The following is a 21,904-nucleotide window of genomic DNA, read 5'->3' as shown; positions in this document are numbered from 1 at the left end:
TTATCTTTAATAATTAATGTGTATTTTGTATAAAATTCGTGAAAAATTCGCGTTTTTCACTAAATTTGTACCAAAATTTACTTTTAATTGAATAATCAATAATATTTATTGATTGTACCAACAATAATTTATTTCCCTACTAGATATAATTAAATAATAGTATAATAAATACTTTTTAACTTGTAATTAATAGTTTTAAGTGTTTTGTTTCATATAATTGTATTTATTTACTTCTAATTATTTATTTAATTGAATTTCTCACTATAAAATACATTAATTAGCCGGTTTAATGTGTGAAGCATAAACAAATTACCTATTATTGTTATTATTGTAACTATTATTGCGTTAAAAGCAATTTTCACATTTTTATCGATAATTTCATCTCTGACTCGCGTTGTATCAAAAAGTTTAATAAAATCTGCACTCTAATCCAGTTTACACCCCCGCATGACACATTTCTGCGTTGTTTCGGTTTATTTTATGTTAATGCATCACGAATATTTTTATTAAAGACGCAAAAATCCCTCAAGCATTATTCTAATTTCCCAAAAGCACACAACAAAAGAAAAGAAAAGAAAAATTGAAATATTTTAACAATAAACGGCAAATTACACATGGGACATGAATAAATTGATTCAATTTTTTATATTTTACTATTTCATATCAAATATTCCAAAGAAAAATGAAAAAAATTATAATTTTTTTTTAAAAATTGCAATTTTTCAGAAAAAATTTATTTTTTTTTATCAATCATGCAAGTGCAAGTCACAAATTAATTATTTCATCACAAATATTCAATTGCATTACGTTTTGTATCGCGTGTTAGCTCCAATTAGCAAAAGCCCAGCACAGCACGAATCACGTAATCACGTGAAAGCGAAGCGCAACAAATAGGCGTGACCCTAATTTAATGACCGACTGAAGTAAAACCAAAACAAACACCAAACAAAGACACCCGCCGAAAACTCAAGCGTAATTTATAAATCAATTAAGGACACCAAAAATACAAGGACACACACACACACACACACATACACCCACAATGGTTTTTCACGTTAACAATTTGTTATCGCAAGATAAGCCCTGATAAGGTGCGCGTAATTAAATTCTATTGTGAATACTAATTGTGAAAATTTCATCTTTACCGTGCGCAAATTAAATCTTAATCTTAAACAATAAAACGTTAATTTTCACGAGATTGAATTACGAGATGCGCATCGTCGTGGCATTTTTTGCGCTGTGCCGCTGACATTTTTGATTGCAAAACTAAGTTAACTCTCACTCACGCTGGTGAAGAAGTGAGGCGAGTGTTTAGTAAATCGCATCCTGATTGCACGAATCCAATTGAAGCGTGCGCGGCGCGTGAGGAAATGACGCCGGGAGGCTCGAGGCTTCCATTTTTCTTTCTCTGCGCGTAAATGTCATAAGACGGTGACAATTTACAGTTGAAACAAAATGTCATATCTTTGATGAGTTTTATAGGTAGTACTATAGTGTATAAATATGACTTTTGTTAGGTTGAATTAGGTTAAAACATTTGTATTGCAGTTATTTGTGTAGAATCAGTAGAAAGACACGAAAAATTGTACTTTTTAGCATTTTAAGCTTTTTTGACCAGGAAATTTAATTAGGTTATATTTTCACCTCATAGAGAATTTTCCCATCTTTCGTATTCTTCAATCCGTAGGTCGCTATCTTTTTTAGTTTACGAGATATTCGCAATTGAAGAAAATGGGCAAAAATTGAAAATTTTAATTTTTTAGGAATTTCAGTCGCGTTTTTGGACTTTTTACCCCTCAAAACATAATTATTATATATTTTCATCTAATAGAGAATAATAGAGAAAGATTGGATTTCATATCCTTCAAACCGCAGGTCGCTATCTCTTTTAGTTTACGAGATAAACGCAATTGAAAAATGGACAAAAATCAAAAATTTCACTTTTTAACATTTTTAGCCGCGTTTTAAGACCTTTTACCCCAAGAAATAAAATTATTTTATATTCTCACCTAATAGAGAATTTTCCAATCTTTCATATCCTTCAAACCGCAAGTCGCTATCTCTTTTAGTTTCCGAGATAATCGCAATCAAAATACACTCACACCTAAACTACCCAACTAACGCAAATAAAAATTTTTTTTTACATTTCAGTAGCCTGCATGGCCTAAAGATCACCAACCAATCTCTCTGAACACACCCCCGGCCCTGCAATGGATAAACTACATGTAAGTAACACCCCCCCCCCCAACAATAAAACAAACCGCATTAAACCAAATTTCCAGATATGGCACTTACTATTACTTCTAATCACCTGGATATCATTCTCGTCAACGCGTCCCGCCGCCCCCGACCAACCCCCAAACATCACCCCACCAGAAATCGACAGCGACATGATATCACTACTGATGTCCGACTTTGATTACCCACAACAACGCCGCATTGAACATCACTACCCCCGTGGCGGCAATTTCCACCCCCCAGACAAAACCAATATAAGAAACGACGTTTGGGCATCGTCCGCATATCGCAAGCGCGGCTTCTCAATGCTAACACGCTGGAAACCATTCAATTCATTGAGCAAGCAACGCACCTCAATACGCAACATCAATAGATCCCTATATGCGCCCGCCCCGGCCGCTGCCGCCTCCGCGAATGATTTCGAAATGGTCAGCGCGGAAACGCGCGCATTCTCGCGCCCATCCGGACAACCACTACGCTGGGGATAATTACCTAACCTTAAATTCCACAAATTTCAATCATTTCCAACTTGGTTATGTTCACATAATCACATATATAACCTCAAAAAATAAAACTAAAACAGAAAATGTATAATGAAATAAGACTGCATTCGTGTATGAGTTGCGCTTAGATCCAGACAATGTTGAAAAGCTTCTCGTAGACTTGTTGTAGCGTTAGTGTTAGTCAATGTCCAATAAATTACCATTACATTTACCATTCAGTTGTAACAATACTATAATATACATACCAAAGTGAATAAAGATGAAAATATATTAGTAGTAGACCGGCATTGATCCAAACTTTCATTTTGCATTTATCTTCTACTTCTACCTTTATTAGCTACGTGGCGGACGCGTCGCGATGAGCAAACATCTTAAGACATTAATTGGCGCGTGTCCCTTTTTTGGGAACGTGCCGGATGGTTTTTATTGCAGCTTAGCACCGAAACTAAACAATGCCCACCTATGAACTGACGGAAATACGCTGTAACACAATATTCATTAGCCGTATTTATTTAATTTGTTTCTCTAGCCGGTAATAAGTGACTTCTTCGATTAATGATGACGTCATCACTGAATCAACAATCGATAGACTCCGGAGCGTTGGTTGTTGGCGATTATTGTGGTTTTTATGAGTGGGCTTGCAATTTACGTATTTTTCATCTTATTACTGTGGAATAAATCCGTGATATTGTTTCTTGAGTACCCACTTGTTTCTTCCACGTTTTCTAGCTTCTCCTGCATAATGAAAAGACAATTACGGTGTATATACGATGATAAATAAATAAAGTATATTTAAAGATGAATTTTCGGACAGAATTCATGCTTTTTGTCACTTTTAGTAGCATTTTAACTTTGTTTTTACCTTGTTGCGTCCATTATAGGTTATGTCTATCAACTTACACATAAAACAATTAAAAATAAGTACAAATTAGTTAGGAACACATTAATCAATTAAACAAAACATAAAAAGACTCAAAACCTCCTTCATGTCATCAAAATTTCCATACAGCTTGATGATTTTTGATTAATCATTCTTCACATACAAAAGAGTTGATTGAGTTGGGCTGTAACTCGAATCTCTACAAGATAATTTACCAGTGCACAACCTATACTTCCAAATTAAGACTGCAATGATCAAAACAATCAAGCAGGAAAGTAATCCTAAAATATAACCTAAAAATACACAGATTAATAACATAACCATGTTTTATGACGTATATTTACCTGTAACATTACCCTGTGATGTCGAAGTGATAACTTCATCGAATAAAACACAAACATCATTGGTTTCTACCTGAAACTCAGCAGAACACTCTTCATCTTTGAGTAATTCGAACGTTTCTTCAGTCTTGGTGCTTGCGCAGTGCAAATTAAGTTTCACTTTATAATAATCTGAAATATATACATTAATAATGTGAAATATAGTAAAATACATTGATTTACCTTTGTTACAACTAGGTCCCATCAAAAATAGCTGCAATGTCTTTTCTTTTTGTATTAAATTACTACTTGGACAGATTTCGAGCGTTGCTAAAGTTAAATTATTCTTACAAACGAATCCATCACAGGTTTTAAGCTTCTTTGTGCTTCCAAGCGTATAAACAACGGTTGTTTTCTTGTTTATCAATGGTTTCAGGTCATTGATATAAAAATCTTTCTTATTTTGATGTGTATTAACAATTTTACATGTAGAAACTTCTACATCCTTTGTTTTTGTGTATTTTTCAGTGTCTTTCTGAATTTCTGTCTTCTTATTCTTATTACACTGAATAACATCACAAATATACGAAGATTTCAATGAGATTACAAACTCACTTGGACAATTGGACTGATTATTCAAATCTGTAGGTAAATCAAGATGATCTGGATTGTTATCAATCTCATTGCATAATAAATTAACTTTTATGCTTTCAAGACATTGTATCTTCTTCGTAAACTTGTAAATCATTGAATATTGACATTCCTTTTCAATTAAATATCTTGTGGTGTTGATTATTCCACTTTCTATAGGTAAAAACAACACATTTAATACTTTACAACTTAAAATGATAAAAATTTACCTGTTTGTGTTGAATTAGTCAATAGAAGTACATTATCCGAACACAGATCAACATCGTATATCATTTCAGCTTGTTCGACATGAAAATGTCTGGTTCTGATGTCAATTTTACCAAAATCGATGATTTCTCCACTGGGCACAGCAACATTGCAGTTTAGTGAGCGTTGCACTTTGTGTTTGCATGCCAAAGGTGTGTTCCATGTAAAATCTGCACGACAAACTGTTTCTTTTGATAATTTTAGAGGTTCCTGTGTCTTGGAACAGTTGAAGGTGATCACAATCTCTGTATGAGTTGAATTTTGACACAAACCACCTTCATAACGTATTATTATCTCGTCATTTTCAATTTTCGGCTCTGTCAATGAACCAATCCACTTAAATCTAAAGAAAATACATAAAAAATACATAAATACAACTTATTTTCATGGTTTTGATGGAAAACCTTACCGTTTTTCAAATCAATCTCATTTTGTTCATCTATACATGCACCAGTCACGCCACAATAGAAATTTTCTCTTGTAATCGCAATCGGTTGGCAAATATTCACAAAATATCGTCGATTTTTCACCAATCTACTCTCAAAAGTCATATTGTTTGATATCAAGCGTCCAAATCGAAACATTTGTCCATTATGATACAAACTACATGATAATTCTTTAGTTTGTCTCACATCTTTGATGATTCTAGCATAACTAAAACTAGAATCATCAGATAAACCTTTAGTACAAGCAGCCGGCGTTTTCCAGTTGATTTTAGCTGTGCAATTCGCAAAAGAACTTAAAACAGGTCCGAATTCTTCAGAAAAGCATTGAAATGTTATTGAAGTTGATAAATATTCATCTGAATTCGTTAAACATTGTGATCCATGTGAATAAGTAAGAATAATATCTTCTCCATTCATTTTTAGACCATTGTGTAGTGATCCATAGTTTACAAAATGGCCACCAGCGCCATTTTGTTGTGAGCAGACTTGTGAATAAGTTTCTGAACATTCTGACCTTTCAAAATGTTTTAACACTCCGCAGATGTTCATTTTCATGGTTTCAGTGTTTGATGTGTTTTTTACAATCCAACCTAGTGGATTATCGAGTGATGATAAATCATATTTGTAATTTTGAATATCAACAATCTAGAATTAACAAAAACATCTTAATATTGTGTTTTATAAATAAAAAACAAGAAAATTAGCTTACCGTGCAGTTGAGTGGTGTTTTTACACATCCAAACTTTGAATCAATTGTATATTTGTAATTTGCAAGTTGTTTGCGTGGATTCTCAAAGATGGCGCTCCAATTACACCGCAGCAATATCTCACTCTTGATTTTTCCTATAAACAAACAGTTTTAATTATCAACAATGTTGTTTAATGCAATTATAAACCTTTCCCAGACGATTTACGCCCACGAATTGTGATTTGATTCTTCGTATCATCATAGAGGACGTGTTGAACATCAGCAATCGGAATAACTTTATCTTTTTGTGTAATTTCACAGATTCTACTTGAACTTCTGCATGATTCAGCTGGATGGAAGGCTGCCAGTGCTATTCTGCTATTGTTTACTGTCAAAATTTGTTGAGGGATTAATTTTAAAGGTGTTAAATCAATAATCAGTCCATGAAAAGAGAATGCAGCATCACGAAGGAGAATATCTGGATGAGTAAACTTAATTTCCATCAAACAATCATCAACATATGATATTTCATTCACATTCTGCAACAAAAACGTTGAAAATGTATAAATTTTTCAATAAAAGATAAACACTCACAATTGTTTTGTCAATTCTAACTGTAAACTGATAATTCCCATCTTGACAAGGACCCAAACTATTTGTTTTCATGAAAATTGTTTGCTCTTTAGTTATATTATTGATTTCAACATCTGATTGAAACATAACAACTGGTTTTTTCAACATATTTCTCTTGTTTTGCTTCTTGATAATGCAAACTTGTGATGATCCATCACAAATTGGCATGAAATTCTGAAGTGGCTTACAGAAATTAATAAAAACATCATAGAACCTGCTTGTGATGTTGTGCACTTGCCTAAAAACATTGATTTATTAATAAAAACTCAAGAAATAAGTATTTTTTGATTCCTTACGACGCAAATCTTAAACTTTCTGTGTTATTATTTATCTTAACCTTATATTCACACGTTTCCTCAAAAATATGTTGTTGGAATGAGATTTGTACTAAAGTTAACAATAATACTGATAATATTAAACTGCACTGTGTGATTTCTAAGCGTTTTGGTAACATTTTTGTATGAAAGTATGATTTTTGGCTATGATTTTTAGATAAATACAGGTTAGACCAATTAAACTACGTTTTCTTGCGCTTTTAACGGTGTTTCACGCGGTTTTATCGCGAATGAACATTCCATGAACGTTAAGAGACGCATTGTTTATCAAAAAGTAAATAAGAAATGAATGAAACTGCATTCTAAACACCTTTATCGACTGCAACAAGATTAAGTTATGCTTGAAATCATTTCTGAGAAAGTTATATGATGCCTCATCGTTATTCGTATAAAATGTCATTATAACATCGATAAATATATATTTTCATCCAACTTAAGATTACCATAAATAAATTACCATAATACAAGTATAGTACATTCATTGCTCGCGTTTTAAAAGTGTTTTTAGTGCAGATAAATTGTGATTAAGCTACTTTTAAAGCAATTAACATTTTCAATCAATGCCGGTGGATACGTGAGTTGTACTCGTCCTGGACGTGGGGAAATATTGATAATAACAAACATAAGCCAACCATATTCCAATCAATCCGCCGCAAACCACATCTGAAAATAAATATTAAAAATTAAATATCTATCAACATTTGCAAGTTTAAGATATGCAACCAGTTGTACACGTCAACTATTACCTTCCCAATGATGATGATAATCGCAAGTGCGACTTACAGCAATCAAGATAGCGATAATCAATGGAAAACCTGTCGCAGTTAATCGCCATGTTTGTCCTCTGTATTTATCAAACGTCTGTAGTCGTCCAGCAAGATAAAAACATAGAAACATCATGCTTGCGAATGAGAAACTCGCATGTCCGCTTGGAAAACTTTTGCGCCCTTCGATGATGCTTTTCTTGTCTCCTGTGCATGCGGCAGTCAAATCGGTTGTGCCATCCGGCCAACAACGAAAGTAGTAATCAGGTCGTGGACGTCCAACGATTATTTTAAGCAAAACAGTTAGAAATCCGTTTAAACCGAGCAGTAAAGTCAGGCATAACATGCCCTGGCGAAAATAAAGTCTGTTTCGTGTGTTTAGGCAGTCGAGCAAGAGTATTGCGATGGGAATGATCACGGAAACCACCCAGAGGAGGCTCGCAGGCACGTATTGGAAGCCCGTGTGCGGGTATTTGTATTGGTGCATGTCTTCGGGTTGAATTACGCGGACAAATGGCGTTAGCAGTTCCATTAAACTGAAAAATATTGAACATGTTTTTAAAACTTGAATATTACACAAACGGTTCGGTGTATCTTTATGAAAATTTCACCAGATATAAAACAACTTTCTGGCTATTAAATGAAAAAAAGAATGGTGAATTTATCTCAATTAGTTTGCGAGTAAATTGAACTTACATGAAGGATGACCAGATGACAACCCTCAAGATTATCTCGCTCATGATTGGTGATGGCCGCCATCGAACTGAGGGTTTCTTTACTTCCATAACATTAACTACGGACTGTTTTCATCTATGAAATAATATATTATAACAGTAAATGCATAGAAAAAGAGTATACGTCAAATTTTGAGGCTATAAATGAATGTCCAGAACGGTGCGAATGTTTTGAGAGACTGATTTCATGTTTTTAGCGCATGTCTAGAACAGCTGGCGTTTATTGATAACAAAAACAGAATATCATTTATTATATACAATAATAATATGTTTTTAAGCTAATTTATAAATGATATAATAATATTTTATGATGTAATAAGCTGTAAACATGTTAAAACACACGTATTTTCGTTAAAATCTTATTTTTTGAAAGAAATTGTATGAAGTGTAATGTGGGTTGCCTATGTTAAACTGCTGTTTGCACTCGTTTTGCAATTCATATCGACTCGTAGTGAAATTAACAAACAAAACCCTTCAACTAAAGTATTTACTGATAACAATACATCATACTTTAATCTATAGCTTGTCTTATCAGTACACCAACCAAGGTAATATATTTAACAGGAGTAATTATGTGTTTAATTATAATAATTTTAAAATAACCTACAAAATTCTCATTTATTTTGGTATTAATTCTTGTAATATGTTTGTAGCAACACAAAATGCTGGAGATAACATGTAACGATCGTCTGGGAAAGAAAGTCCGCGTGAAATGCAACCCTGATGATACAGTCGCTGATCTAAAGAAGCTAATTGCCGCACAAACCGGCACAAAATGGGATAAAATCATCCTGAAGAAGTGGTACACCACATTTAAGGATCATATTCAGCTACAAGATTGTATGTAGTTCCACATATCAACAAATATTAAGTAATTTATCATTTGTTTCCAGATGAAATCCATGATGGCATGAATTTGGAGCTCTACTATCAATAGGCAGTGTATTTCCAGAGATTAATTTAAGTTTTTCTAATAAAATAATGTTTTAACTTCACCAGCAACACTGGCTGCATAACTTCCATTGATGAGCAACCCTCCTCACATGCAGCTGTACTGCAGGTAACATAACTTATATTTCTACATTTCCAACAAAATAATTTCACCACATGTGAATTATAACATCATTGAAATATATTTGATCGATAAACGCGTTATTATAATAGAAACATGTAAAAAAACGAGATGATATAATATAAAAACTCAACGTACACATAAAATTACTATTCTAAGGCATTACACGCTAAACAACTTAAAAAAACGCTCAAAATAGCTCAGCAAACTGAAAAATATCGTACTTTGGTAATTATTGCTCGCAACATCTTTGATCTTTGGTTTAAAAACAAACTCGGCGACTACTTGAAACGAACACATGTAACTCAAACCTAAGTTGAGGATAATTAAGCGCTAAAATAAAATAAAATAAAAGAGAAATTTAGTGCGGGCGTTTGAACGCATCTGCAGCGGTACGTTTGTGCGTCGGAGTTGAATTCTGGCTGCTGCTTGCCGTCCCCGGCATGGATGATGGTATTGCAGCAATCATCGACAGTCTCCGCTCGTTGAGATGATGGCGATTGTTCAAAAAATCACGAATATGCTGCACAATCAAATCAATTGCAACTGTGAACATAAAAAAGACACAAAACAAACGTTTTAATACAAATTCCACACTTTTTCAATGCGTTTCATGTGTATATTGATACAAAACTTAATTGTTTATAATACTTATCAATAATAATGAATATTTCATGCTTTTCTGGGTCGTATTGAACACTTTTGTGCATACATTGTTTCCGTTTGTTTGATAATTCAGTTTGAATGCAGGGATATTCTGACATTTGTCGTCAAAATCAGATCTATGAAAATATTTGTGCGTGTTCATACCAATTTTCATCACGTTCGGCTTTGAATTACATTTAGTTCTCGATTTGTATACTGGGAGGCAGTCACGACGACATTTTAAGTATATTCAATTATATCTTAAGTAGTAAGGTTCACACCACATGCATTTTCACGTCCACCCTTTAAAACTAGCATTTTTGACAAGTCTTGTATATGTGACTTTGTTTAAAACCAACATAAGTAGTTATTAAGATACTTAAATGCTAATACTTTCAAAAATTTACAAAAAAAAAGCAGTTTTTCAGAGGAAATCATTGGAATTTCGCGGAGAATTGAATTAAAACTACCTAACACCGTGAAAATATAAGTAGTAATACTAATATTATTAATAATATTAATAAACGCATTGGGAAGGTGGTATTTTATGTGTTTTTGTATGTGTATCTGCGGTATTTTCAGTGAGCGCGATTGGATTTCTTCGCGAATCCGTTCTCGAACTGCTGCCGCTGGTGGCCGTTCGACGCCGACATGGCCGCCGCGTGCGGATCCCCGTGCAAAATGTCCCAGATGTGATGGACAATTAGATCTATAGCCACTGCAACATAAAAACATTACGGCTGAATTTCACCACGTATTGTTTCATCAGCAAACATAAAAACGCAAGAGATAATGTTTTATTTATACGAGTGACACCACAGGAGATTTGAAAACGAAACTGGTGGCCATTTTGTTTATAAGAGAGAAAAATAGTTAGAATAATAATCATCACTTACCGGTATTATCAGCTCCACGTGGAATAATCACATCCGCAAACTTTTTCGTCTATAAACAAATAAAATTTCAAATATTTTTAGGTTAATTTGTGTTTTTAAGATTTTACTTACAGGAGAACAAAACTCTTCAAATGCTGGCTTCACATAATTCGTATTTCGCGAGTGCCAGTCAAATCACGTCCGCGTTCAGCAATATCCTTGGCGCCTCTTCGAGCCATGCCGTATTCAGAATCGAGTATCAGCAAAGAGTTTCATATGAAACATTTTGCGTATTTCTTGGAAGTAAAACACGAGAATTCCTTCGAAAAGCACTACATCAGCTGGATATATCGTCAAAAGGGAATCTTGTCAGGCAACTACAAATACATCAATATTAATATATTTTCATAGATATTTACAGAAAAATTTGCTTCACCGAGGAGGTGATGTTTGAAGTCCTGCGGTCTCACACTTTTTTTCCCAGCAAGAATCGCAACCAGCGTGCGTTTCATCAGTGCCTCATCGAAAGCATCTGGATGATCAAAATTGAATTCACCTTTCTCAGCCTTCACCATTTCAGCCTGTGTTAAAGCCCTGCTTCCAGAGCTGTCCTGTGCAATGCACACAACCTGTCTTTGTGTTTGATCCACATCCACCTGGCCCAGTTTTTCCATGATGCGTTTGCATACTGTACTCTGGATGAATGATAATTATAGTTAGTTAATTGTCAAGACTTAGTTATTGATTAGTATTAGTATACCTTGCCACTGGCGGTGCCGCCTGCGACGCCAATGAGAAAAGGAGTTTTCGGCTCGATGCCATTCGCGCTTTGCCATTGTGTTTGATTTGCCTCAGGACGCTTAGCGCGTTGCGTGCGTATTGAGCGAGCAGCGGACGACGACACTGGGCTTCGCGCAATTGCTTGAATAATTAATGATTAGTTGACGATGTCGGTAGCAGCACGAGACATGCTGTTTACTGATCGTTTTAACCTATGTTTAGAATGTATGTAGGTAGATTATTACACTTACAGCTGCTGGGATTCATTGTTCGGTGGTGGTAGTGCGCACAGCAGCAAACCGTTGCACGATAATGATTTATTTACACAGATTAGATGTTTGGTGTTTGTGAATTTGTGGATTTATGGAATTTCTTGGATTTTGTGTTTAGGTTGGCTATGGACTTTGAATTATATTAGAAGAGCTTGTTTATTGAAGAAGCAAACACGAATTATACAACTTTTACTTTTATTATTGTAAATAATAGAGTTTTTAAAAACTCCCTACAATACGCATTATTCTACTCTTTAAAAATTACTTGTAATTCGAATTTTCAAAATGTTATAAAACGCTTTGTAAGTTTTCGGAAGTTTTCGGAAATTGTCGTACGTTTTTAAGTTGATAAATACTTTCAAAGGTTAGATGGCGCTACGATGTATGGTTTTGCATTAAATATTGCTTGTTGGTGGTAGTGAGGTGCACACCGTGTCCGTGTGGATCACGCGATTTTCGCTGCATAGAATAGAAGTTTGTTTACCTGCAGGTATCGAGATCTTTATTTCGTTGCTTGCCAAATGCAATTCGCGCACCAAGGTCGCTGATGCGCCAGCGACACGCCGGCTTGCGCACCACTCTTGTTTTCTTATCATAAAACTGCCTCGTCGTTTAACTATGCACGGTTTGCGGTCCGTTTATTGTCGGTCTCTAGTTGATCCGAATATTTTGTGCACGACTCGTTTTGTTTTATTCGGACTTCTACTTTTCCAATTCAGTATTATATATTCGATCATCGAAATCTGACTATTTAAATTGACTTTAGTAGCTTTTGAGTACAGTTATTTATTTATTATTTGCGCGTAAGTGTATCGCGACCATTTTGATTTATTCATCATTTGGATGACCAATATTACATCATTGCTGCACTGTAAATAACTTTTAACTAAACAGCTGAATTGTTTGTTTTCTCCGCTGTGTGAATACTTATGTTTCTTTTTTATTCACAGTATTTGCCGTACTTGTAGCAGAGTCCTGATGGAATTCTGTTGGTAGTTTATATTCCGTATCAATTCATATATTTCATTTTATTTTCTGCGTCGGCAATTGTTTTTGCATTTACGTGTTTTTCTTTATCACGGTCCACCGCCCTCTACTAAAAGCGTGAAGGCATTAAATAATTTAAATTGTTTTATATTGGGGTAACGTCTTTACAAACTGGCCCGTGGGGTCCAAATATGCAGGGGTAAATTGTTTATCCGGTTGTATTTAATTGTTGCAAGGGGAAAGCGCTTATACGATACGATTTATGATTTACTGTAGAAACTCGCGGCATGTGAAACGCAGCTTATCTGATGGAGAAATTTTCCAATCTTTCATAATCAACAATTCGTTTGCTAATACATCTCTTTTTTAGTTTTAAGATATATGAATTTTTGAAAATCGTCGAAAAAGTATCAAGCACTATGGCAATTTTTTCCTTAAGAATGAAAATTTCATCTCTCAGATTTCCTTGTAACTATCTATCTGATAGAGATTGGTCCGTAGATTAAGACGCTGCGAGCGAAGATGTAATTATCTCTTTTTAGTTTACGAGATAAGCGCAATTGAATAAAATGGGCAAAATTGCAAAATGTAAAAGCACTGGCAGCACTTTTAGTCGCGTTTTTCGAAGGAAACTTTTACTGTAGGAAATATAATTGTTTTATATTTTTTTATCTGATAGAGAATCTTCCAATCTTTTTCATAATCAACAATTCGTTGAGAGCAATCTGCTTTAGTTTAAGAGATATGAATTTTTTGAAAATCGTCGAAAAAAATTATCAAAGCGCACCACGCCGTAAATTTTCTTAAGAATGAAATTTCAAATATCTCAGATTTCCCTTGTAACTATCCTATCAGTAGAGATTGGTCCGTAGATTAAGACGCTGCGATCCAGATCTTATCTCTTTTAGTTTACGAGATATGCGCAATTGAATAAAATTGGCAAAAATTGCAAAATGTCACTTTTAGCACTTTTAGTCGCGTTTTCGACTTTTACTGTAGGAAATATGAGTGTTGAACATATTTTTATCTTTGATAGAGGAATCTTCCAATCTTTCATAATCAACAATTCGTTGGTAGCAATCTGCTTTAGTTTAAGAGATATGAATTTTTGAAAATCGTCGAAAAAGTATCAAGCACCCTTTATGGCAATTTTTCTGGAATGAAAATTTCATCTCTCAGATTTCCCGCCCCCGCGCTATCCTATCTGATAGAGGTTGGTCCGTAGATTAAAGACGCTGCGAGCGAGATCTTAATTATCTCTTTTTAGTTTACGGATATGCGCAGTTGAATAAAATGGGCAAAATTGCAAAATGTCACTTTTTAGCACTTTTAGTCGCGTTTTTCGACTTTTACTGTAGGAAATATAATTGTTTATATTTTATCTGATAGAGAATCTTCAATCTTTCATAATCAACAATTTTGTTGGTAGCAATCTGCTTTTAGTTTAAGAGATATGAATTTTTGAAAATCGTCGAAAAAGTATCAGCACCCCTTGGCAATTTTTCTTAAGAATGAAAATTTCTTCTCTCAGATTTCACACCACACTAGCGGCTTATCTATCTGATAGAGATTGGTCCGTAGATTAAGACGCTGCGATCAGATCTTGGTATCTCTTTTAGTTTACGAGGATATTCGCGATTGAATAAAATGAAATGATTGAATATAACGCTCCGAACGGTATCACAATAGCAAGAAATCATTTTCCCTGATGCGGAATTTAATTCTGTATCTGCCTGTATTTTATTTACCTCATTTCCAGATAATACAATTGGCATCATTTTTGTTTGCATGTTGATAAAACGTGTTTTAGTAAGTTGATTAATAAACTTTCCAAGATTTAGATACTTCCACGATGTGCCGTTTTGCATTAAAATAGTAGCATTGAAGTGAAGTGTGAGTGCACACCAAATGTCCATTAGTAGATCACCGTTTCATGCAAAGAATAAATTTATTTTACCTGCAGTTATCATTCTTTATTTCATTAAAATCCAAAACACACCATTGCTTCATTTTATTATATTAGCATCGTAAATCTAAAGTAAAATATTTATTTCAATTTCTTTCATGAATATATTAACCATTTATATTAATTCAAATACATTTTTATTATCAGCCAGATGATTACGAACCAATATGTTACCAAACGAAAACATTAAAATATTTCAAAATTAAATATCATAAATATTTATGTAAAATCACAGCAAATCTGGCAATCTGTCCCAGCATAAAAATCAGAATTGCAATCGATTTTATTGCACTAAAACTTCAGAACTGCATTATCATTTTATGCTCGTAATTCAGCCACCACGCCAGATTAAAATTGTAAAATAAAACTTGTATTATTTATTTTCTATATTTATCCAGCAAGCGTGAACAGCTAAACACAAAATTGTGTTTTGTTTGAACATAATATACACTGTATCATTGCAAGTATTATGCATTTTAGCACTCCACGCCGCATGTTGCTGCATCGCGGAATTTTGTCCCAAAATTAAAACAGCCAAAATGCGAAATTCGCGCCAAAGATGCTGTTCATGCCGGCACATCATAGACACCGCACATCGTCATTTGTATGCAACACATGAAATTTTGTGCCCGTCGCTGATGATCCAGACATTATTTTGCGCGACTCATTGTTTGTCCGAACTGCACTTTCGTATTGCCATTCGATCATCCAATTGACTGTTATTTAATTTTAAACATTTTAATTTTGAAAAGCTTTTAGTATTGACATTTATTATTTTGCGTAAGTATATCCCTTTGACTATGTTACCTGTTTTGAAATTGCCGTCAGCCAAAATAACAATTGGTAAGTACTGTATTATTTTCGGCGTAAATAACACGGATTTTCATTTAAAGTTAAGAATGATAAAAATTTAATTGATTTGATTTTCCATTCTAAGCGTCTGTCAGTAACCGTTATAACGTCGCGTTAAATGCGTGCGTAATGTTTGCGGCACAGGTGCATCATGGCCCGCCGCCATTATGTCCAGCTCTGTTACCAAACAATGCAGTCTTAAAACATAGAAATTAATACGAAATTCATATGAACACGTTTTGCATCTTTTTACACATTAAATTCCAGTTATAATCAAACCTTTTCACAACGGCACCGATATTGCCAGCCCCTGGCATTGTGTTCAATCTTGTGACTGGCCAGCGCTTATCGGTTTTGTTTCCCAGCAATTATTGTTTAACCCGTTCGCCGTGTGGAATGCACCCGTGCGCACATTTCGACAGCAAACATCGTGTTTTGATGCACGAATTGATAACATTCGCGCAATTTTGCATTTGTATAAGCACATGTTTTAGCTTTTATTATTCATTTATTATAGTAGTGAAATACCGAGTGAGTCAGTGACACGTTTCATGAGATTTACCTTGCGAATTCATGGTGGTATAATTAAATTTCTTCGCATAGGCATGAATTCGTTTCGCGTCATTGTAATTGTCATTTCCGGTTTTGAATTACAACAAATTTATGCATTTGCCCGATACATATTTTACTGATGTTGTCATTTCCACTAAGAATGCCCCTGATATGCGAATTTATTGACATTTTCTTTCGGTTTTGCTCCGCCGCTGATGTGAGATGCTTCGCAGGCCGGTTGGTGCATCAATGCAGTAAAAATTTATTTATTCCGTACCCTACAGCTTGCGCACGAGGTGACGACTGCTTGTTTTGTCCGGTGTTGTTAGCGTTTCCCTATTGTTAGGTAGATTACGCCAATTTTATTATTTCACAAATATTTCATTGAATTACTTTGTTTGTTCTTGCGTTTTGCCGATAAATTTCCTTCAGTTACCAATTCAACCATTTTTCCAAAATTTCGAAATTTTCAGTGTCAATTATTGCAGACAATTACCAGTTTTATTACCAAATCCCATTCCCTGATATGTTTTCCCTTCTAATACTTACATTCTGCAATTTTCCAATCTCCAGAATTTTACAAAAGTAAAATCTCATCATTTGCACAGCATAGCAAAATAAAATTACAGTATAGCAGCAATATTTTGTGCGCTACAATTGTCAGTATTGTATATTTTGTATATTTTCATTACATGCGAACTCACCGGCCCTACCAATATCAGCGCGACGTCAAAAATCCAGAATTAAATCTATGCCGGTGGCCATTTGTTAGTGACCGAAGTGACTCGATTCCAGGCACCTTACGAGACTAGCGGTAAAAGTGACTCATTATTCCGGAACACCGTAGAACCCGAAATTGAATAAAGTTACAGTCACCTTTCTCATTTGTCAGTAGCCATTTTCCAGGTTTTGCGCGCGATCCTAGGGGGGCTCACTATCGTCAGCACGCAGCGTCCTAGAATCTGGAATTAAATTCTCCATCGGGTGGTATTTGTTTGTTGCAGAGATTCACGACCTGCAACCCGCTAAAAGTGGACTAAGACGACAACTGGACTAAAATACCCCAGAACGTATATTATATTTTTGCAATTTATAATATTATATATTTTATTATTCTGTTATTCATTCTAGTTATAGAGATTAGAAATTGAAGATTGGATTGGCAGTGTTAATGATGATTCAAATACGATTGAATGAATTTCCAACATTTTAAGCTGTTATTATTCCATCATTTTGTTTATTATGTTAAAATTTATAAAAAGAACATTTATTATAAATTACATGTATATATTGAGAAATTGAGTTATTCATGGGTATATATTCTACATGTTTTGAATAAGGTATTTGTTTTATATACTTTTAACTATAAATTTTTATTATTTTATTTGTTCCAAACGGGGAACATGAGCTTTGCAACATCGTTAATCCTTTGTTAATCCATGGAAACCTTTAAACTTTTAATGGAAATACCACTGCTTTAGATATGAGAAATAGTTCAAAATCAATTTTATATTGTATCAATATTTATTTAAAAACGGTATCACTAGTGGCCATCTATCCACGAGTAAGCTTGTACGCCCACTTGCAGGGTGCTGGAGATTTAGCCTCCCTCAACTTTCTGCGATCTAATATTCCATCTTTATTTTTCTACTCGACTCACAGGGAGGCAAAATGACACAAAATTTGGACTCTGAAACAGTCAAAACTCAGGGGCCAGTATTCGGATCGCAGGAAGGGCGAAAGAGGAAGGTAAGTTAATAAAGAGGGCAGTAAATATTAATGGCCGAAAAATGAATGTTTAAAAATCTTTTATTCTGCAAATTCCGGTTTTCAAATTCTGAAGAATCTCGTCTAAGAGGGCTAGAAATTAAGAACTACATAATATTGATCGTTGAAAAAATTGAAGAAAAGATTTTTAGTATAAAAAGGCAAAAGATTTTCTCTTTTTGAAATTAAAATTAAAAAGTTAAACATTAATTTTTCCCACCATTAATATTTACCGCCTCTTTCATTGACATACCTCCTCACCCTTTCTGTGATCCGAATACCAAATCCCTGGTTCGACTGTTTCGAGTCCAAATTTTATGTCATTTTGCCTCTCAAGTCGAGAAAATAAAAGATGGAATATTGGGATCGCGAAAGTTGAAGGAAACTGATAAATTTCGCGGTAACTAGTAAAGATTGCTTTACCTCTGGTGGCGACGGACCGAAGCTCAACTTACTTTCGATTTGTTGTAGTTTTCTAATTGATAGATGGCACTAGCATGCACTTTTTCAAAATAAATAGTTTAAGGAATCGATAAATATGTGATCCAGGTAGAAATAACAAAATAATTATAATTAGACCGGCAAAATATTTAACATTAAAAGAAACACACAAGCATAAATGTTGGGAGACCAAATTTGTGTAATAGTACAAAGTTATTTAAGATAATGAAATTTGTTACTAACAATCCTGATACAGAATGGTCCTTCAACGTGCTAGAGTCAGGTGCAAAATTCCTGAAACAAACAAAATTAGTCGCTTCACGTACGATTAAAGATTCCTGCAACAAACAAATACAACCCGACGAAAATTTAATTCCGCATATATCTAGACCCGCGCTGACGATGGTAGGGCCAGCGAATAGATCTCGCGCGCAAACACGAAAAATACAAACATTTCACGAGGGGTGACCAAAATCGCCTTTTTATGCAGAATACTACACTTTGAGGTTGCAGGTTGAAATCCTTACAGCAAACAAACCACAATCCGACAAAATTTACTTCCGCATATCTGGAGCCCGCGCTGACGATATAGTGACCGCTTTCAGCGTATTATAAGAAAAACTACAATTCTAGCGCGACGCGTACTGCGGCGCAAACAACTTTTACCGGCTATAACTCGCGTTTTGTTTTCTGGCAAAGAACATTTTTATGGGGAGTGCAAGGTAAATTCTGCATCTGGTAAAATTAATCCGATCTAATTGCGGCACCGCGTTCGCCAGTTATAGCAGCAACACTACAATTCTAGCGCGACGCGCGTACTGCAGCGCAAACACAACTTTCACTATAACTCGCGTTACGGAATTTTCTAGCAAAACATTTTTTATACTGGGAGATGCAAAATTAAATTCTGCATCTGGGAAAATTAGTAACCAATTGCGGCACCCGCGTTCGCCAGTTATAACAAAAACTACAATTCCTAGCGCGACGCGTACTGCGGCGCAAACACAGCTTTCACTATAACTCGCGTTACGGAATTTTCTAGCAAAACATTTTTTATACTGGGAGATGCAAAATTAAATTCTGCATCTGGTAAATTAATCCGATCTAATTATACCGACACCGCGTTCGCCGGTTATAGCGCTTGCTGGCACTACAATTCCTGGCGCGACGCGTACTACGGCGCAAACACAGCTTTCACTATAACTCGCGTTGCGAATTTTCACAACAAAACATTTTTATACTGGAATTCAAAAATTAAATTCTGCATCACAGGAAAATTAATCCGAACCAATTATATGACACCGCACGTTCGCCGGATTCATAACAAAAACTACGAAGATTTAGCGCGACGCGTACTACGGCGCAAACACAACTTTCACTACTCGCGTGCGGAATTTTCTAGCAAAACATTTTTATACTGGGAGATGCAAAATTAAGATTCTGCATCTGGTAAAATTAATCCGATCTAATTATGACTTTTCGCGTTCGCCAGTTATAGCAGCAACACTACAATTCCTAGCGCGACGCGTACTACGGCGGCACAAACACAGCTTTTCACTATAACTCACGGGAATTTTCTAGCAAAACATTTTTATACTGGGAGATGCAAATTAAATTCTGCATCCTGGGAAATTAATCCAGACAATTATGACACCGCGTTCCGTATTTATAAGAAAAAACTACAATTCCTAGCGCGACGCGTACTGCGAAGCAAACAGAACTTTTCACTATAACTCGCGTTACGGAATTTTCTAGCAAAACATTTTTATACTGGGAGATGCAAAAATTAAACAATCCAGAAATTATCAAACATACATACATACTTGTACATATACTAAGTACACAAAAATATGATAAAGAGACTTACCAGGGTAAAAAATCCTGTGATTGAATCGTAGAACAAGTATTGATGCCAAGTAGGAAACATATCAGGGAATGGACGACTTGCATTATAACTAGGAATTGTCATAGATCTATTGCAAAAGTCGAGGTAGATAATTACGAACTGTACTGAAGAGGGAAATTCCCCGATCAGAGTAAAATTGCGGTAAGAACAAATCAAAATAATTCAATGAGAGATATTTAAAGTATTAAATATAATCTAATGAATAGAAATACTAACACCGATAAACAGAGTAGAAATCAAACAATTCTGCAAGTTGTAGAATTTTGGAATAAATATATTTTTATCAGTTTTATTTTCATGCACCAACAAGCCTGGCATCTCACGTAAGCCGGCGGAGCGAAACCGAAGAAAAGAAAATGTCAATAGAATTCTCATATCAAGGGCATTCCAGTGGAAACATTAAACATCAGTAAAATATGCATTTCCCCAGGCGAGGCAACGTATTAAACTTGTAGTAAATTAAGAAAAGCAGGTGAAGCAATTACAATGACCTTGAAACCCCAGACTATGCCCATGGAAATGAAGAAGAATGTAATTATAATCTCACCCATGAATTTACTCTCCCGTGTATGGTAACTCATGAAACGTCACTGACCCTCACTGGTATTTCTTCAATTACTATAATAAATGAATAATAAAAGTTTAAAACATATTTATACAAATTTAAAATAAAAGAATATTTATCAATTCGTGCATCAAAACACTTACGATGTTTGTTGTCGAAATGTGTGTGCACGGTGCATTCCACACGGCGAACGAGATAAGAACACTTACTAGTTTATAAACAGAAACACCGATAAGCGATAAGAAGATTGCTAGCACAATGCTAGCTGGTAACATCGACACAAGTTAGAAATGCTTAGACTTTAATTTGAATTCAATAAAAGATGCAAGCGTTCATATAAATTTTTGTATTCATTATGTTTTTGAACCATATTATTTGCAACAGAGCAGAGATAGATACCGGCGACGGCCATGATGCAACTGAAAAGCGGAAAATACCAGCGGGCTTTTTGGCGCACGCGGGGAAAACCAGCTTATATCAGGAAACTTGAGACGCTTGCTTTGGAAAACTAAAATAAATTACATTTATTCGCTACCAACTTTAAGTAAATTCCAGCGTTATTTACGCGAGTGCAGAATAAAATAAATAGCGGTTCGCACCAGTTTTGGAAGATGGCCGACGGCATACAAAGCCGCACAGGTAAAGCAGAGAAACGTAGAGCTGCGTATTACGCACCGGCAGGGCTTACACTCAACTAACGCCGCGTGCGGCAAGCCATCTTGCTGAGCACGCCGTGCACAAAGTCACTGCAGCGCATGTGCGTCCCATTTGCACTACCAGCAGCAA

General features: G+C 35.0%; 4 protein-coding genes across 5 annotated transcripts; 1 reads left to right on the top strand and 3 right to left on the bottom strand.

Moving 5' to 3' along the window:
* Window positions 1-3,507: 3,507 nt before the first annotated feature.
* On the bottom strand, window positions 3,508-7,295 carry LOC135800285 (uncharacterized). 2 transcript variants are annotated; one of them, XR_010550133.1, is made up of 8 exons: window positions 6,902-7,295; window positions 6,567-6,843; window positions 6,181-6,511; window positions 5,994-6,127; window positions 4,802-5,929; window positions 4,185-4,745; window positions 3,966-4,133; window positions 3,508-3,914 (listed from the first exon to the last, which is right to left on the bottom strand). XR_010550133.1 is itself a non-coding variant. In XM_065313467.1 (4 exons), exons 1-4 carry the CDS (start codon window positions 4,863-4,865, stop codon window positions 3,766-3,768), a joined length of 942 nt encoding a protein of 313 aa, XP_065169539.1. In that variant the 5' UTR covers window positions 4,866-5,162; the 3' UTR covers window positions 3,508-3,765. The 2 variants fall into 2 exon arrangements, 1 of the variants encoding a protein (XP_065169539.1); XM_065313467.1 differs by lacking the exons at window positions 5,994-6,127; window positions 6,181-6,511; window positions 6,567-6,843; window positions 6,902-7,295 and having other exon boundaries at window positions 4,802-5,162.
* Window positions 7,296-7,339: 44 nt separating this feature from the next.
* LOC135800286 (phospholipid phosphatase 5) lies at window positions 7,340-8,640 on the bottom strand. The gene is made up of 3 exons (XM_065313468.1): window positions 8,401-8,640; window positions 7,687-8,240; window positions 7,340-7,603 (listed from the first exon to the last, which is right to left on the bottom strand). Exons 1-3 carry the CDS (start codon window positions 8,487-8,489, stop codon window positions 7,494-7,496), a joined length of 753 nt encoding a protein of 250 aa, XP_065169540.1. The 5' UTR covers window positions 8,490-8,640; the 3' UTR covers window positions 7,340-7,493.
* Window positions 8,641-8,828: 188 nt separating this feature from the next.
* ubl (Ubiquitin-like protein 5) lies at window positions 8,829-9,440 on the top strand. The gene is made up of 3 exons (XM_065313469.1): window positions 8,829-8,986; window positions 9,092-9,278; window positions 9,332-9,440. Exons 2-3 carry the CDS (start codon window positions 9,101-9,103, stop codon window positions 9,373-9,375), a joined length of 222 nt encoding a protein of 73 aa, XP_065169541.1. The 5' UTR covers window positions 8,829-8,986; window positions 9,092-9,100; the 3' UTR covers window positions 9,376-9,440.
* Window positions 9,441-9,548: 108 nt separating this feature from the next.
* Uck (Uridine-cytidine kinase) lies at window positions 9,549-12,077 on the bottom strand. Its single transcript, XM_065314208.1, is given in 8 exon segments — window positions 9,549-10,056; window positions 11,052-11,100; window positions 11,163-11,215; window positions 11,218-11,284; window positions 11,286-11,395; window positions 11,467-11,725; window positions 11,791-11,951; window positions 12,062-12,077. Coding segments are annotated over 8 exon segments (900 nt in total). The 3' UTR covers window positions 9,549-9,871.
* Between the last annotated feature and the right edge of the window lie 9,827 nt (window positions 12,078-21,904).

This window comes from Atheta coriaria, unplaced genomic scaffold (genome assembly GCF_025399875.1).
Source record: "Atheta coriaria isolate IRGN ID8LTWV9N9 unplaced genomic scaffold, Caltech_Dcor_3.1 hic_scaffold_10_pilon, whole genome shotgun sequence".
NCBI lineage: Eukaryota > Metazoa > Arthropoda > Insecta > Coleoptera > Staphylinidae > Dalotia > Dalotia coriaria.
This window is presented reverse-complemented; position numbering and strand designations above follow the sequence as displayed.

What these genes read in the sequence shown, in the direction of transcription:
- LOC135800285 (XM_065313467.1), bottom strand. Translation starts at nt 4,865, where the DNA reads ATGATATACGATGTTGATCTGTGTTCGGATAATGTACTTCTATTGACT. An exon ending in GGGACCTAGTTGTAACAAAG is followed by an intron (nt 4,134 to 4,184) that starts GTAAATCAATGT and finishes TATATATTTCAG; the next exon opens with ATTATTATAAAGTGAAACTT. An exon ending in ATCACAGGGTAATGTTACAG is followed by an intron (nt 3,915 to 3,965) that starts GTAAATATACGT and finishes GTGTATTTTTAG; the next exon opens with GTTATATTTTAGGATTACTT.
- LOC135800286 (XM_065313468.1), bottom strand. Translation starts at nt 8,489, where the DNA reads ATGGAAGTAAAGAAACCCTCAGTTCGATGGCGGCCATCACCAATCATG. An exon ending in GTCATCTGGTCATCCTTCAT is followed by an intron (nt 8,241 to 8,400) that starts GTAAGTTCAATT and finishes AATATTTTTCAG; the next exon opens with TTTAATGGAACTGCTAACGC. An exon ending in TTATCATCATCATTGGGAAG is followed by an intron (nt 7,604 to 7,686) that starts GTAATAGTTGAC and finishes ATTTATTTTCAG; the next exon opens with ATGTGGTTTGCGGCGGATTG.
- ubl (XM_065313469.1), top strand. Translation starts at nt 9,101, where the DNA reads ATGCTGGAGATAACATGTAACGATCGTCTGGGAAAGAAAGTCCGCGTG. An exon ending in TCATATTCAGCTACAAGATT is followed by an intron (nt 9,279 to 9,331) that starts GTATGTAGTTCC and finishes ATTTGTTTCCAG; the next exon opens with ATGAAATCCATGATGGCATG.